We start from the raw sequence: 17,117 nt of genomic DNA on the forward strand, positions 1-17,117 counted from the left end.
ATTTTCTGTAAAATAATTTGCCACAGAACTTATGATGGAACTGATGATACAGTCTTTTTTTACTACTGTGTGTTATGAATATGTTTTATCTTTCACAATACACTGGTGAGTAAAAGAACACTTGAGTTCTACCCAACTTGACCTTAAATCGTCTAGAGGATCTAACATTTATCAAGTCTACAATTAAAGTCAAAATGAACACCCTAAACACAATATTATTACACATAACCTAAGTATACATACCACCGTATATGTATAATAATCTAAGATTTCCAACTTCCATTTCATGAGTGATAGTAAGTATGACCCTTTCCTCAAAGTTCTTTCATGGATCAAACACACATTGCTACTTTTGGGAGCACCCCAATTACAGAGAAATTCTAATCTCTACAGGAAGATCGATGTTGGTCTCCATATTTTCTGATGGAGAAATTCAATTTCCTATCAAAACATAAACCAAACAGATTAACCCATAAGAAAAATCCACAAATAGGAAATAAACGACAAGAAGTTAATCCCAAAAACGAGTAAATTAAAAACCCTATTCGTACAGGTTCCGATAGGACACCAACATTTGATATTACATAGGCAAACTCAAAATGAACGTACATCTACGCTGGCACTAAAAGCATAAATAAAGAAAATCCCAAATTTGATTCTAGACGTTGTCATCAAAGATAAACACAGCCTTAAGCAACTAACAGGTAGGAAGACCTAGCCTAAGGGCTCGTTGGATTAATTGTGATATTTATAAGGGGAAAAACATATGGGTTTATGGTACACTTACTGGGTGATAGTTGCAAGTTAGTGTGGGAATAGTCTTCTAACTTGGTCCAACATAATTTGTAAGCCTTGGTTAACCGGTAATTTACAGTTGTTTAAATGTAAATTACCTCTTAACCTGGATTAGGAGGGATGAGGTATACTTTGATAGATTTGTTTGAAATCTTGCATATGGACTTATGGTACATCTTGTACCTATTTAATATAATTATCTTTTGCTGTCAAAAAAGAAAAAAAAAAAAAAAAAAGCCTTAAGCAACTAACAGGTAGGAAGACCTAGCTTTAGGACTCGTTGGATTGTGATATTTATAAGGGGAAAAACATATATCCTTTTCATATTGAAAACATGTGCGAAAAACATTATGAAAAATGATAATTGGATGAATTAAAAAAAAAAAAAAAAAGCAAAACTTAATTTTATAATATATAAGAAACAACCTTAAATTGATCCCGTACATTGGCGTCATTTGTATGTTTGGTAAGTGACTTCAAAGTTCAAATCAATTTCTCAAGGTTATCAAGAGAGGAAATGGATACGGTTAGATTGGTTAACTGACTGCAGAAACGGACGTCAAGCAGCTCCAGATTAATGGCTTTTGAAAAATCAGGTAATTCCTTCAGATATTTGGAGCCATAAAGTCTAACTTGTTTTAAATTCACCAAATTCTGTAGAAAAATAAAACAAATTAACATAGACATCGCACATGAGCTCAGGTTGTTGATTTTTTTTATTCCTTGAAATAAGAGAAACAATTAATTAAACTGGGAAACACAAATCATTTACCTGCTCTCCATGCCATAGCTTTTCCAGGTGGCTATATGACAGGTCCAAGATCACAAGGTTTTCCGGAGAAAAACTCCCAGGTAATGATTTCAGTGGGTAATTTATCCAACGAAGGTATTTCAGCTCAGTTGGCAAATATTGAAGTCCTTGAGGAAGAATATCCAAGCCATCTTGATCATTTTCGCTGTGGAAATCCATGAATTGTACATTGCTCATTTTCACAAATACATGAGGGCTTAGCTTCAGCTTTGTAATTGCTGATAAGTGTGCCCTTATGCTTCTAATGGCCTCACTACCCTGCAGTCATAGTAGAAAAAATAAATTAATCAGACTTCCCACAAAATTTCAAATGTTTTCTACCCACAAAATTTCAAATGTTTTCTAAAAGTTGTATATATATTTACCTTATCATTTTTCAGTACTTCATAAATGTCATCTGAATCCCATAATCTACTGCGATCACCAGGCTTTTTACTAGATTCTTGACGAACAATCTCTTGACCCATTTGTTGTATAATATTGTGCATATACACAATATTATCTTTGGATACACTGATAAGAGATTTATCTTTCAACATCTCTAACCCAATAGCCACAGAATTATCGTTTTCACTATTTTTCAACAAAATTTTTACATAACTCACTTTCAAAATCAACCCACTGAAGAAACAGGCAAGGTCTAAAAATATTCTTTGCTCCTGGTTGTCCAAATCATCGTAACTCAATTTCATGACATTATGAATTTTTTTATTGGGAAACTTTTTAAGCTTGTATAACTCACTTTCCCATAACTCGTTATCTTTTCCATGAAGGAGTTCACCCAAAACTTTAAGAACTAATGGAATTCCGTTTGCATAATTTACCACCCTTTTTGATAACTCGTGGTACTCGACATCAAGATGATTTTGTTTAAAGGCATTCAAGTTGAACAGCGTAAATGCATCATCAAAGTCCAATTCCCCAACCTGATATATAAGATCAACATCATTAATCAACACTTGCTTATCTCTGCTTGTTACAATTATTCTACTACCTGGTCCAAACCAATTATGATCTCCAAATAAAATTTCTAATTGATGTGAATCATTCACATCATCAAGAACCACAAGAACCTTCATATAAGCAAGTCTCATCCTAATATAAGCGGGCAAACCATTTGATGTGTCAAATTTCAAATCTTCTTCTAATAAGGTAGAGAAAAGCTTTTCCTTCAAAGAAATTATTCCATTCCTTTCCGAATCTTCCCTTACATTTTCCAAAAAACAAGAACCATGAAATTCATAACGCAACCTGTAAAATGCTTCTTCTGCTACGGTTGTCTTACCAATACCACCCATACCCCAAATTCCAATAGCACGGACATCGTCATTTGACCCTTGGTGTAACAATGAATTTATATGTTCAAATGGTTTTTCTATTCCAGTAAGTCCTTTAAAGTTGATTGGGTGCATCGCTTTCAACTTCATCAAAATGCAGTTGGTGATTTCATCAAGAAGCTCCGCATCATTCCTGTGCAACAAAAAAATAAATAAACCTTAATTACAATTGTTTAATATTATTCTTTTAAATATTGGAGAGAATTGAGACAGGAAGAAACTATAATTAATAATAAAAACATCAATGAGTGAATCATACCACTAACTAGGAAAATAATTTGAAATCAGTTTCTTTATTTCAACATATAATATATCACCATATATACAATTATTTCCATTTCTTATTTATTTTTATCTTATTTATATATGCCTATTTCAAAATGTACCTCAAAATTAGAAGCGACAATAAAAGTTGATGGGGAGGAGTGCATGACTATTGTAAACTTTTTATGTACAGATTTCGTTTTTTATGGATAAAAAAATTATTTTCAAAATTGGTCTTTATATAAACTTTTTTTTAATCCTATAAACATGTTTGTACTCTATAAACATACAGCTGTTCAACTCAGATGAGGAAGGCACGTTGCTGATTCTCGTTAATCCATGCGTGTCTCTTTTCGATTTTAAGTTTTTTATTATTGCTTTTCTGTTTTATTCTAAGCAGTTTGAGTCTTTGAGAGTTTAATATGAGAATGGCAAAGTTTTGAGTTTTGACCCACTAGGCTTTTTCTTAGGTTGAAGGAAGGACCTTGGTTTTAGGGCATTGCAGGGTTTTATAAAACACTAGCAATATAATTTAATCTCTAAATTCAATGAACCAATGAAACCCTAGCAAGAATCAGCTAGCTAGGGCATTAAGTAATGTTTGCATAAGAAATATATGTTTATTGGACAGAAAATAAATACTCACTTAAAATTGGTTGAGGCAAACCCACTCAAATTAGCAGTATCTTTCAATGCGGATCTATACGTGTCCGCCTTAGCCAAACCATACGTATTCTCGTGTTGAATTAGAGCATTTCCATAGGTTCCCCTTTGATGTCTCACGTCGGAAGGATCAACATTAAAGAACACAGGGATCAGAACCAGTTTTTGTCTCTCTTTGCACTCCAATATTTTGACAAGCTCCTCCAAACACCAAAATGAGGACGCGTAGTTGACAGAGAAAATGACGAGTGCGATTAACGACCTTTCAATTGCAGCAACAAGTGCTGGGGACAGTTCGTTCCCTCTCTCAAGTTGGTAATCCACAAACGCAAATATTTGCTTTCGAGAAAATTCGTGAATCACGTGACTAAGGAAATTTGGGCCGATGTCTTTGCCTCTGAAATTCACAAACACATGATACGTCGCACGAGCAGGTTGCGAAAAACCAGGGTCTGATATTGCTGTTGCCCCCACAAATAGAATAAGGAAGAAAGGTAGAAGCATGCCGAATTTGTGAGATTCCATTGCTTTGAAAAGAGTGAACTTTGTATATTCTTTTTCTCTACAGTTAATTAGGCTGTGTTGGTTACGAAAGAACGAGAAATAAATGAGAGAATTAAGAAAGGAAACAGTAGTTATCTTGTAGGGGGGAGGAGGAGGAGGAATCACGTTAATAATCATGTACGTGGAAAGAAATTTGGTCGGAAAATTACAGGAAAAGGAAACGAAAATAACCTTTACGCGCTAAAAGAACGAAATTTTTATTTTCCACATTTTTTCAACTGTATATATCATTTTCTTACATACAAGTTTTGATTTTCTTTTTTAACGAATAATTCTTTTGTTTTTGTTTTAAATCAAGAGTATTTCCAACTGAAGACCAAAGACAAGTTCCGGGAAACGTCGTGTGTGAGTGACTAGTTCCAGGAAATGTCGTTCTAGGAAGTGTCAAGTGTGTATTTCGGGCTGCAGACCAAAGACTACTACTTTATTCAATAATTCATATTTTATATCAAAGTTTAACAATTTAACCGTTAAATTAAAATTTATTAATGCATAGATTAAGTCAGTAAATTTTGATAAAATTTGAAAACTATACTTTGTTATATAAATTTAATTCAACGTATAAAATATTTTTATAATTATCTATCAATTTAAATTTATGAAATAAAATATCAAATGGTTTTAAAATTTTTCAAAAATATGCATATTTGATTTATGCATTAATAACTTCAAATTTAATGGATGAATCGTTAAAATTTAATGTAAAATATAAGTTATTAAATAAAGTAAGTTTAAATACTCTTGAAATAAGTGGATCGCTAATCTTTATATATATATATATATATATATATATATATATATATATATATATATATATATATATATATGATGAGTGTTATAATAATACCGGTGTAACTTTTATTAAGTATTATACCGCTTAATAACTTTATATTAAATGTGAACTTTGTAAATCTAACTGTTAGATTCAAAGTTTATCGAGTTTTTTTTTTCCTTTCATTTTCTTCCTAAACTTACCATAAATAAAATACTCAAGGTTTAAAGCGTTGACCATATATATGGAATGAGTGAGTTTCGTATATAATTTTGGATAATAAAATGAATTACAAAGAGCCGACGATACGAACGTGTAACACTTATCCTCTCGTTTGACTTTTGGAGACATGATACGTATATGAAAATGGCCCGTGACCTATTTGAGAATAAAGTATTCGAATCCATTGACAATATATGTACCGTGTTTATAAAATATAAAGAAGGGGTAAAATTTTAAAAGAAGAAATTTAATTAAAAAAACTAGTTTTAAAATTCATCTTTTTATTTTACTTTAATAAAATAAAAATAAAAATAAAAACATTGTTATTTATATTCTTCATCTTCATTCTATTTTCTTCCGAACATACCATAATCGAGCAATACCATGTACAAAGTTCACATTGGTATTTGTTACTTTAAAGACTCCTTGGTAAAACTAATTTTCTTAAGAAAAAATAATTTTAGCGATATAAAGGCCTTTAATTTAAGTAAAAGATGTGCCGAAAACAGCACCTAATTAAGCACTTAATTACAAAAGATTGCATGATGCCCAAAATAAATATAACAAAAGTAAGTCCTGGGCACATATATAAAAAATTTCCCTACCCTATATGGACCTCGTGCCGTTTTTGCTTTCGACGTGAAGAAGATTTAGATCAATTGTCTTTTTTCTTGCCAGATATCCCACCAGGTGTGGTCTCTCATTTATGGTTGGATTGGCTTTCATGTTGTCTTACCATATAATGGATATCATTCTCTATCTTAAGAAAACATACCTAATTTACTACTTACCAACTTAATTAGAGATAACAGTATCATAAAAACTTTGCTATAATATCCTTTGGCTGGCAAGCTAGTATGTGGTACGTACCGACCTGGCCCCGTAAATGAACATACATGTGTTACCAAGTTAGTATGTTGAGGTGAACTTGGTTATAAATCCTATAGATTGGATATTGTATCAACCTCAGTCAAATGGTGACCAAGTTCGAACTAACTTGGCCTGTCAATTCGGCCTGCCCAAGCTTAAATCACAATATCAAACAATTAATTTAATGGTAATAATGACGGTTATATAGGCAAATTATGAAAGTTTTCTATTTTAATATCTGAGTTTTTTGTTGGATTTCTGGTTGATGCATGAATATATGTTTGATTTCAAAATTAGATAAGTTTTGATATGATTTAGAGTGTTCTATGGGTTCCTTTGGGAAACCCTATGAGAAACAATTAGGGGTATGATCTTTTGACAAAATTTGAGGTATTTTATGTAAAATTGAGTATGAATTTATGTTCTAGGTGTTATTTGGAGGATTTTTACTGATTGATTTATATAATTACATGTTTGTTGTGAAAAATCGTCTGATTACTAAGTGTAGGTTCGCACTGAAGGTACCGAGCGCAGTTCTTTGCGCCGAGCGCAAATTAATAGCTTCCCAGGAAAATTGAGTCGAGCTTAAGAAAATTGAGCCAGGCTCACGAAAGTTGCACCGGGCGCAAGAAAGTCATGTCGAGCGTGTGTGAAGCTATGCCCGGCGGAATTCTCAGCTTTAAGCGCAATATTAAATTTGCCAGGCGCTTTGGTGCGGCATCTAATGCGCCACGCACAAGTTGGGGCACGTCGGGCGTGACCCCTGTGTTGTTTTATATGTTTTATGTCTTGTTTGAAAGTGAAAATTGTGTGAAAATTGACTTGGTACTGTGTTAGCGTATGTGATGTGTTTTATGAGCATGATAAGGACATGAATCTCCAAATGATGATCTTATGAGTATGATTATGAGAAATGTGAAATGTGAAATGTGAACAAGTGACAAGAGACATGAAATTTCTTGACAAGTAAAATGTTGAGTCCATGAGTTTGTGGATGTGTGACATGAATCATATGCATTTATGTGACAGGATACGATATGGAGTACATCGTTAGGGACGGCCCTCCAAGTGTGAAAAATATCTTGGAGGAGTCCTAGGGGATAGTGCGATTTAGAAGGCCCAGTTCTGCCTGTTTGTGTGCATGGGACGTATCTTGCGTGGCTTCACTATTCCGACGAGACCCTAGCAGTACATCCTTCTAGTTGAGAGTGCACGGTTGAGCCGGCATGTACTCCTAGACTACTCCAGGTATGTTGCTTCGACAACATACCACGTGATATGTGATTATGAGACACGTGACTGACCCCACATGCATGCATTATGAGTTGAGTCCATGACATCATTGCATGATAAATGAGTGTGCATGTGATACTAATTGTGTATGTGTATTGTTTATATGTGATTGGTGCTTGTGACTTGTATTATATTTGTTGTGTGTGATGTCTAACCTTAATTTATTTCTGCACCTAAACCTGAGTGAGATGTTTCTCACTCCCTTGTTGTTCTTTGTATGTGTTTAAATTGTGTTGCAGGTGAATATCAGCATGAGGATGTTGGTGATGAGGCTTAGACTTTAGTTGGGCATCCTCTGATAAGATATGTGACATCGGGGCATAGTTAGGACTAGTTTAGGATTTTAGTTTCTTTCTTTTGTTTTGGAAAACCTTTAACTTTATTTTCCACAAGTGATTATGATTATGTATGCGAATGTGAAACCTTTACCTCTTTGTTAATGGAGACTTATCTAATTGTGAAAGTTTTTATTCATTCTAATTTATCTTACAATTATTGTATATTGTGATGGGGTAGAGGGTGTCACAATTTGAAAGTTGAAGAATTATTAATAGAATTTATAGTAATTTTTTTAATTTTTTTGTAAAAAATATTCTTACAGAATTTCTTACGAAAAATTTGCAAGAAACTTTTCCTGCAAATTTTTTTCACAAGAAATTTTGCAGTAAAATTTCTTGCAAATCTTAAAATTCGCAAAAACATATTATCCACGAAGGTATTACCTACAGATAAAATTTCGCAGAAAAAATTCGTTGAAATAATATTTGTTGCATATTTTAATACAAAATTCGCAAGAAAAATTGCTCGTAATAAAAGAAATTATAGTAGTGTTATACTAAAAAAATCATCATTAGTAATCGGAATTGGATTTTCCTAAGCATAGAGTTGTAATCGGAAGTTTTACTGTGGAAATATATTATATCTCTTTATTAAATCAAACACTATTAAAAATATATAATTTTCCTGTGAATAATTAAATTCCGAAGGAATTATCTTTAAATTTTGTTGTAAAAATATTTATAATAGGGTTATTTATTTAGAATGAAAATTCACAAAACAATTTCCAAGAATTTTTCTTTCTTTTTTTTTTTTTTTTCAATTTCTCTTGTAGAAAAAAATATGAAAGAAATGTTTAATATTAATAAAATCACAGGAAAGGTTGCAAGTAAATTAGCTGAGCATTTTTCTCCATAATTTCTCGCAGACTTTGCATCAGCAAAAAAATATTTCCTGCGGTGCATCACAAATAGATACAAGTAAACTTAAATGACTTTTAAATAAATAAAAAAAATAGTTAAAAATGTTAGCATGCATGAACACCGACGGTGATTTCTCTCATTGCGAGCAACGTAACGCAGATGTGGATGAAGCAGCGTTTCTAGAGAAAAGGAGCGAAAGGTGTCTTTTTCTCTCGTTAATTTGTTGCTGCTCAAATAAATATATGACTTACATATAAGACAGTACACCTTGCCTCACAAGTTGGAGGGACACCAACTTTTGTTGTACATACTTTTTTATAAATAAGTCATGCTCTGAATGCTTGTCCAACATCATTTTATGTTGTCCAGTTAGAATTCTTGGAATAGAGTCAATATTCTTATCAGAGTAATTAAGAAACCTTTATTACCAAACATAAGTTCCTTTTATTCCGATGTTACAATGAATTCAGGATCACTTGGACAAACAGATCATGGAGTACCTTTTTTCAATAGGAGAGATACATTGTGCCAATGTTTAAATGATGGTTATGCATAAAGATCCATGGTTTAGCCTTCTTCTTCAAAGACGTACGTGATCAAAGTGGGTCTAATTTATTTATTGAACTATATTATTACATATAATAAAGATATAATTTATAATTTCAATAATATAATTAAATGAAAATATTATAATTAAAAATAGAATATTGATATTAAAAAATTTTAGTATAATGAACAGTAAATTAATTCATATAAATATATACGTAGATCTAAAAATATCTATTTCTTTTAGGTTCGTAAGAAATTTTTTTATAAAATTTATTGTGAATTTGGAGAAATTTATTATAATGTGCAAGAAAATTAAATGCAATTTGTTTTATAAATTTTAAATATGCAAGAAAATTACTTACAAATAATAAATCTACATAAAGCTTTCTGCTGTAGTTAATTTCTGTTTTTTTCTATAAAAAAATTTCATGGAAAAAAATTTGCAACAAACTCTCTTATAATTATTTTCTTCATATATTCCATAAGAAATATCTTACAAATTTAAGATTCACATAAACATATTATCTACAAAAGAATTACATGTGGATAAAAATTTGTAGAAAAATTTACAGGAAATTGTAAATTCTTAAGCAAAATCTACATGTAATAATAAGAGAAATTCTAATATTAAAAAGAAAAAAACAGTAGCTCGCAAAATAAATATTAAAATATTATATTATATTTTGTATGTCAGGTAGGTGAAGAGTGACTTCAAGCTAATTTCTTTACCTTGTTAAGCAAGAAAATGGATGCATTCACACTAGTCAACTGACTGCAAAAACGAATATCCAATACTTCCAGATTGATGGCTGTTGAAAAGTCAGGCAATTCTTTTAGGAATTTCGAGCCATAAAGTATTACTTGTTTTAAATTCTCCAAATTCTGTGGAAACAAAAAACAAATGAAGACATGACACATGAGTTTTGGTTGTTGAGTTTATATTATTTGAATAAAAAGAATAAAGGAAGGAACTCATATTTACTTGTTCTCCATGCCAAAGTGTTTCTAGTCGGCTGTATGACAAGTCCAAGATAACAAGGTTTTCAGCAGAAAAGCTATCTGGTAAAGACTTGAGAGGGTAATTCATCCAACGAAGGTATCTCAATTCCGTTGGCAGATATTCAAGTCCTTCAGGAAGAATATCCAAGCCATCAAATTCATTTTCACTGTGAAAATCCATGAATTGTAGTTTACTCATTCTCACAAATATGTCAGGGCTTAGCTTCAACTTTTTAATTACTGACAAGTGTGTCCTTATGCTTCTAATGGCTTCAGTCCCCTGCCATCAAAGTTGGGGAAAAAAAATTAATTAATCATCAAAATCCACATCTCCAAAAAATTTAAAAATTCAAATGTTATCTAAAGTAGTAATTTACTAACTCCGTTCACCTGAGAGATACTTAAATTGTCCTTCCCAGTAGCTTAAAAAATTGCAGCTACCTTCCTAGGATATGGAATATTGTATTATATTTTCGTTTAAAGTGAGAAGGAGAGAAAAAATAAAAATAAAATAAAATAAGATTTTATAAGTTGTTTGATACAAATGAAATAAAAAGAAGGGAAGTTAAGTATGTATCTAAAAAGACAAACATATTTAAGTACACAAAATTGAAGTTATTTTAGTCAATCAATCAGTAAGACAAGTTTCTTTATCTTTTTCTTCACATTTTGAGAGGATAGCTGATTTGGTGACGCTCATATGTTTCTTATGCATTCCTTATGCTTTTTTAAACAACTAAAGGAGGAAAAAATTCATCATTCCCTTCTTTCCTTCCATTTCATGGATATCCAACAAAATATTCTAGTGTTAACTTATCCTTCATAAAAAAAACACTAATAAATTCAAAATTTGACTAACACGTTATATGATGAATATTGATTTATATGTCGTAAAAAAAAATTCTATAATAAATAAATTAACATCTATAATAGAATATTTACTTTGTTGTTCAAAAAAAAAAATCTATAATAGAGTATTTAGACTTATTTACAAATATTCCGATGTATTATTTTTATGTCGTATAGATAACATTCGACATAAAAGTGCATCAATAAATTATATTTTTACATTAGTATTAATGTACACAAACTTATTACCAAAATTGAGAATCTAAGTTAAAATAAAATAAATTATTATTATTTGTACTACTCTTGTGCCTTTTCTCCTCATATTATCCATTTAAAGCCCAACATTTGCTAACATAGAATATAATTAATTATACATCAATGGGATACAATTATAAAGCAGTAAAAAAATTATTTTTTAAAATAAGTAGTGCATAATTAAAGCATTTATGATGACAGAATAATATAATTCATCTAATAAATTAGGCTTTTACCTTGTTATTTTTCAATATCTTATAAATATCATCTGAATCCCATAGCCGACTAAGACTTCCAGAATTTTCATTAGATTCTTGACGAACAATCTCCCAACCCATTTTTTGTATAATATCATGCATATACACAATATTGTCTTCCGACACATTGATGAGAGATTTGTCTTTCAACCTCTCTAACCCAACAACAATAGAATTATCACTCTTACTATCTTTCAACAAAATTTTTATGTAGTCTACTTCTAAAAACAACTCACTAAAGAAGCAGGCAAGATCCAAAAATATCTTTTTCTCTTTGCAGTCCAAATCATCATAACTCAATTTCATTACATCATATATCTTTTTACTAGATAACCTTTTAAGTTTGTATAGTTGACTTTCCCATAATTCTTTATCCTTTCCACAAAGAAGATGACCCAAAACTTTAAGAACTAAAGGAATTCCTTTTGCATAATTGACAATCCTCTTTGATAGCTCATAATACTCTATCTCAAGATGATTTTGTTTAAAGGCATTCATTTTGAAAAGTTTAAGTGCATCGTCAAAGTCCAATACTCCAACCTTATATATATGGTCAACCTCATTCCTGAGCACTTGTTTGTCTCTACTTGTTATAATTATTTTACTACCAGATCCAAACCAATCATGAGCTCCAACTAAAATTTTAAGTTGATCAGAATCATTCACATCATCAAGAACTATAAGAACCTTCATAGAACCAAGTTTCTTCTTAACATAACTAGGCAATCCATTTGTTGTGTCAATTTTCAAATCCTCTTCTAGTAAGGTAGAGTAAAGCTTTTCCTTTAAATAAATTATTCCATGCTTTCTTGACTCTTCCCTTACATTCGCTAAAAAACAACATCCATGAAATTCAGCACAGAGTCGATAAAATACTTCTTCAGCAATAGTTGTCTTACCAATACCACCCATACCCCAAATTCCAACAGCACGTGCTTCGTTTGACCCTTTGCGTAACAATGATTTTATATGTGCAATTGGTTTTTCTATTCCAATAAGTCCTTTTGAGTTACTTGTGTACATAGCATTCAACTTCATCGACATACAATTGACAATTTCATCAACAAGCTCGTCGTCCTTCCTATGTGTGTATAAAAAAGGGAGAAAAAAAGTTGAAAAAACCTTCATTAGGACAAGACAAAATTAAGAATAAAAAAAATCTTCTTATCATCATTAATTACTTATCAAAATTTATAACTTTTAACACCCTAACAATTAAGACTAAGAGAATATTAGTATAATGATTAAGAGAGTATTAGTTAAAAAAAAATAAAAGTATCTAAGAGAGTATGAAAAGGGAAATACATACCGAAAATGGGTTGACAAATGAGCAGTTTCCTTGAAAGCATTTCCATAGGTCCCCTTTGGATGCGACACATGGGAGGGATCTATCCTGTAGAACACAGGTATCACAACCTGCCCGTAATCTACAAACGCAAGAATTTGGTTTACAGAAAAGACCTTAATCATGCCACTAATTGGGAAACTTCCGCGGATGCCCTTGCCTCTGAAACTCACAAATACCTCGTACTTTTTTGAACGAGGAGGTCGTGAAAGACTAGGCTCTGATATTTCCGTTGCCGCCACGCATAAAATAAGAGAGACTGACAGAAGCACCCTGTGTCGTGTGTGAGGAGAAGGGTAAGACACCATTGTATTGGAAAATTTAAGTCTGCTCTCTATTATTTTTTGTACACAGATGATTAATATAGACTAACTCAAGGTCGAAACTAGCGTTGACCAGAGGGAAATTATCAGTGAATTTCGTATGGAAATTTGTACAAAAAAAATTAGTAAATAAAAAAATAAAAAATAAAAAATCGACCGTGCTGGAAACCTTGAAAAAGACAAGGTTGGTTTTTTTAAACCAGACAAAATAATAGCCCTTGATAAAGTATTGAACCATTCAACAAAATAATAAATAAATAAAATATTAAAATATCTATAATATATTTATTTTTCTATATATTCTTATTTTCATTACGTAGACATCTTTATTTTTCTATATTTCCCTATTTTTATATTCCTTTTATCAGCAAAAGTCATGTTTTAATGTAGATTATTCATCTTTAATTATTTATTTTGAAATATTGTGTAAATCATATATGGAATATTTTGGTATATTCCTTGGGAGAGAGTATATGAGAAATAAGTTTATTGCTATAAAGTATTCTGATGGATTGAGAAAACTCCCAGCGGTACCATGGACTTACGACAGCAAGCATGCCCTGATTGTACTTGTTTAAACTAATAATGTGGTATGTGTTTTAAATTTTAAAATGGCGTGGTGAAAGACTTTAAGACTTTGATTTTTTATTTTGTTTCAAGAGAAAGATGTGGATTTTGGTGGGGCTGCGGTTGGAGGTGCCACATGGGGAGAGGAAGTTCGAACACGGGAGTGCATTGACAACAGTGCCGAACACTATCAAATAAAATTAAGTTTTCTTTCAAAAAAAAAAATTATTTAGAATATAGAGAATAATTTAGGTCATTTCTACAAAAGACACAATATTGGATCAGTTTTAGCTTGTCATGGGTTTACCTGATATTGTAGGTTACCAAGTCTATGTTTACATACTCTTATAAGTTAACAATACTATATATTCCTTGTACTACACCAGTTATTAATTCAATTCAGATTAATTTATATTATGTTTTCCTTCCTTGCGGCTATTCTTGTTACTTGTTTCACCCTCCCTGTTGACAAGAAGTTCATATTTCTAATATGGTATAAGAAGGAATAAACTCAAACATGACAGCACAAACAAAAGATCCTAGCCAAGATCCAAAGCAACCCTCTTTTTCTACACCTTTCAGATGGACCGGTCTTGTTCTCACCTCTCAGCCTCTTGATCACAAGAACTACACCACATGGAGTCGTGCGATGCATGTGGCTCTCTCCATGAAGAATAAGTTATCCTTCATAGACGGAAGCCTCCCGAAACTCGTTGCCACAGATTCTACCTTTGCTGCTTGGAATCGCAGAAACAATGTAGTTATATCTTGACTATACAACTCTGTCTCTAAAGATATAATCATGAGTATTCTCTTTGCAACCACTTGAAAAGAGATTTGGGATGACTTGAAAACAAGATTTTCAAGAAAGAATGAACCCCGGATATTTCAACTCAAGGGCCAATTGATGTCTCTTCAACAGGGATTAAATGATGTAAGCACATACTATACCAAATTGAAATCCAAATGGGAGGAATTAGCTGGCTACAGACCCAATTTTTAGTGCACTTGTGGAGGACTTCAATCCCTTCAAGAACACACACAATTTGAATATGTCATGTCCTTCCTGATGGGCCTAAATGATTCTTTTTCACAAATTTGTGGTCAGATCTTACTCTCGGATCCTCTTTCTTCAATTGGTAATGTCTTTTCCCTAATTCTTCAAGAAGAAGCTCATAAAGAAATTGCTATTACTCACACTCCTTCTACTAACTCTAAACACATGGCCTTTATTGTGAACCAACCTTCTAAAACACAATCTGATAGCAACAAAAAGGGATTTATTAAGAAAGAAAGGCCAAAATGTGATCACTGTGAGATGTTCGGTCATACCAAAGATAAATGTTACAAACTTATGGGTTACCCTCCTAACTATTTCAAAAATCGTCAACCAAAAGCTGTGAATCAAGTTGAAAACTCACCTGAATCTTTGAATTTGAATCCCTCATCAAACCTGACTCATGCTCAATGCCAACAGTTAATCACTTTTCTGACTAATCAAATGTAGTCAGAAAATACTCCTGATGCATTAGCACCAATGTCACAAGTATTTGCATGAATGTGGATTTTCCTGACAAAAATAGCACTTGGATCATAGATTCAGGGGCTACCTCACATATATGTCGTTCAAAAACCATGTATAACTCATATTCACCTCTTCAGAATTCTAATGTCTTATTGCAGTACATGGGAGTATAATAATTATAAACTAAAATTTAAACTTTACAGAATCATGAATTTTAAAATCCAATCGGATAAACCATCAATCCAAATTCTGATTATTGCAGTAAAAAAAATATAATATGAATTTCAATATTTAATATTTAATTCAAATTAAAGAACTAAGAACGTAATCGTACTCTATGAAAATCCTACGAAGACAAATCTATTTCGTATTATTTCAATTTGAATTGAATCCAATTTGATGTTCTAAATTGATTCGAATTAATTATGTCCTTCAATTAATCAAAAACAAAATCCATAATCATGAATTTAATTCAAAATTAATTGAAGAACAGAAAAGAAGAGATGAGAGGAATTCGAATTTGAGAGGATTTTGCCGCATAATCGAAAACTTGAATCGATTAAGAGAACTTAGTCACACATCTCCATCATTGTCCACACACAAATCTGTTCAGAGAGAAGATGAAAGTCTCGGACAAAATAGAGAGGAATTCGTGAGAGAGAAAAGAAGAGAGTTGAGAGAAAAATGAGAGAAACTTCTAGAGCAGGAAATCTGAAATCTAAAAAATGAGTGTCGACGTGTTCACAACACCTATTAATAGAGAAATATAGTAGGCCTAATCTGAGTAATTAAAAGTTCAACCCACTAAATTAACTAATTACATCACTAAACAAATTATAACATTATAATTTAAAAACAAACAGAAAATACTACATAGGGTCGTAACCTTGCAATGCATTTTTGGATCCCTTAACAATTGAACTAGATTTTTCTTCTAATAGAAAAGTTGTAGAACTCTCTTTTATCTTTCCATAGACACCAAAAACGTTCAAATCTGATATCAGTAGCTTCAAATATGACCTATACAAGAACAAAGTGTAAAAATGGGTAAAAATCCAAAATTGAATAAAAATTATAACAATCATCAAATAAGAATACTTTTTAATACAAAAACATGTAAACAAACGGCTTTGATTAAAGATTACAAAGTTATTACGCAACTAACTTTGAAGCCAGTTTTCTTTATCCCTTTCATTAATTAAATTGAAATTAAAAGTTAAGCAATAATAGAATTAATGAAAAATGTTTCATGGACATCACGATGTTAGTATTAGACACAAAGAGAGAAACAAAATTGAGTATAAATGTGATAGTTAAATAATTTATTGTGACTGTATTTAAAGCTTATAGCTCTTGTGTAAGTCCAATCCATTGGGGCATAATTATATATGATGATGTCTCTTTCTTCACAATCTTTTTTGTTTTCTAATCAATATACTTCATAATACTTCTCAATTTTCATTTCATTCCTTCTTTAAAAGTTACAACATTTCCTGGAATCTCTATACCAAGTCGATCTATAATCCTCTCTTGCTTCTTTTGATTAGATCATTGAAATTTTCTATACCACCAACAGGTATCTCTTTCTACTTCATTCCTAAAATTAAAAAAAAAAATTAAGAAAAAAAATAGAATTGTGCAGATAAAGGACGATATAC

General features: G+C 31.4%; 2 protein-coding genes across 4 annotated transcripts; both read right to left on the reverse strand.

Moving 5' to 3' along the window:
• Positions 1–110: 110 nt before the first annotated feature.
• LOC109791596 (disease resistance protein RPV1) lies at positions 111–4,860 on the reverse strand. Its single transcript, XM_029269923.2, has 5 exons — positions 3,854–4,860; positions 1,972–3,076; positions 1,568–1,864; positions 1,222–1,449; positions 111–441 (listed from the first exon to the last, which is right to left on the reverse strand). Exons 1-4 carry the CDS (start codon positions 4,549–4,551, stop codon positions 1,279–1,281), a joined length of 2,271 nt encoding a protein of 756 aa, XP_029125756.1. The 5' UTR covers positions 4,552–4,860; the 3' UTR covers positions 111–441; positions 1,222–1,278.
• Positions 4,861–7,513: 2,653 nt separating this feature from the next.
• LOC109791595 (disease resistance-like protein DSC1) lies at positions 7,514–16,172 on the reverse strand. Of its 3 annotated transcripts, XM_029269922.2 has the most exons (6): positions 15,356–16,172; positions 14,538–15,193; positions 13,009–13,317; positions 11,679–12,780; positions 10,322–10,618; positions 7,516–10,221 (listed from the first exon to the last, which is right to left on the reverse strand). In XM_029269922.2, exons 2-6 carry the CDS (start codon positions 14,570–14,572, stop codon positions 10,051–10,053), a joined length of 1,914 nt encoding a protein of 637 aa, XP_029125755.1. In that variant the 5' UTR covers positions 14,573–15,193; positions 15,356–16,172; the 3' UTR covers positions 7,516–10,050. The 3 variants fall into 3 exon arrangements, with proteins under 3 accessions (XP_020206493.1, XP_029125755.1, XP_082926477.1); XM_020350904.3 differs by lacking the exons at positions 14,538–15,193; positions 15,356–16,172 and having other exon boundaries at positions 7,514–10,221; positions 13,009–13,092; positions 13,161–13,217; XM_083070351.1 differs by lacking the exon at positions 14,538–15,193 and having other exon boundaries at positions 7,517–10,221; positions 15,356–16,170.
• Between the last annotated feature and the right edge of the window lie 945 nt (positions 16,173–17,117).

The sequence above is a fragment of the Cajanus cajan genome, chromosome 3 (assembly GCF_000230855.2).
Source record: "Cajanus cajan strain Asha chromosome 3, NIPB_CcT2T_4, whole genome shotgun sequence".
NCBI lineage: Eukaryota > Viridiplantae > Streptophyta > Magnoliopsida > Fabales > Fabaceae > Cajanus > Cajanus cajan.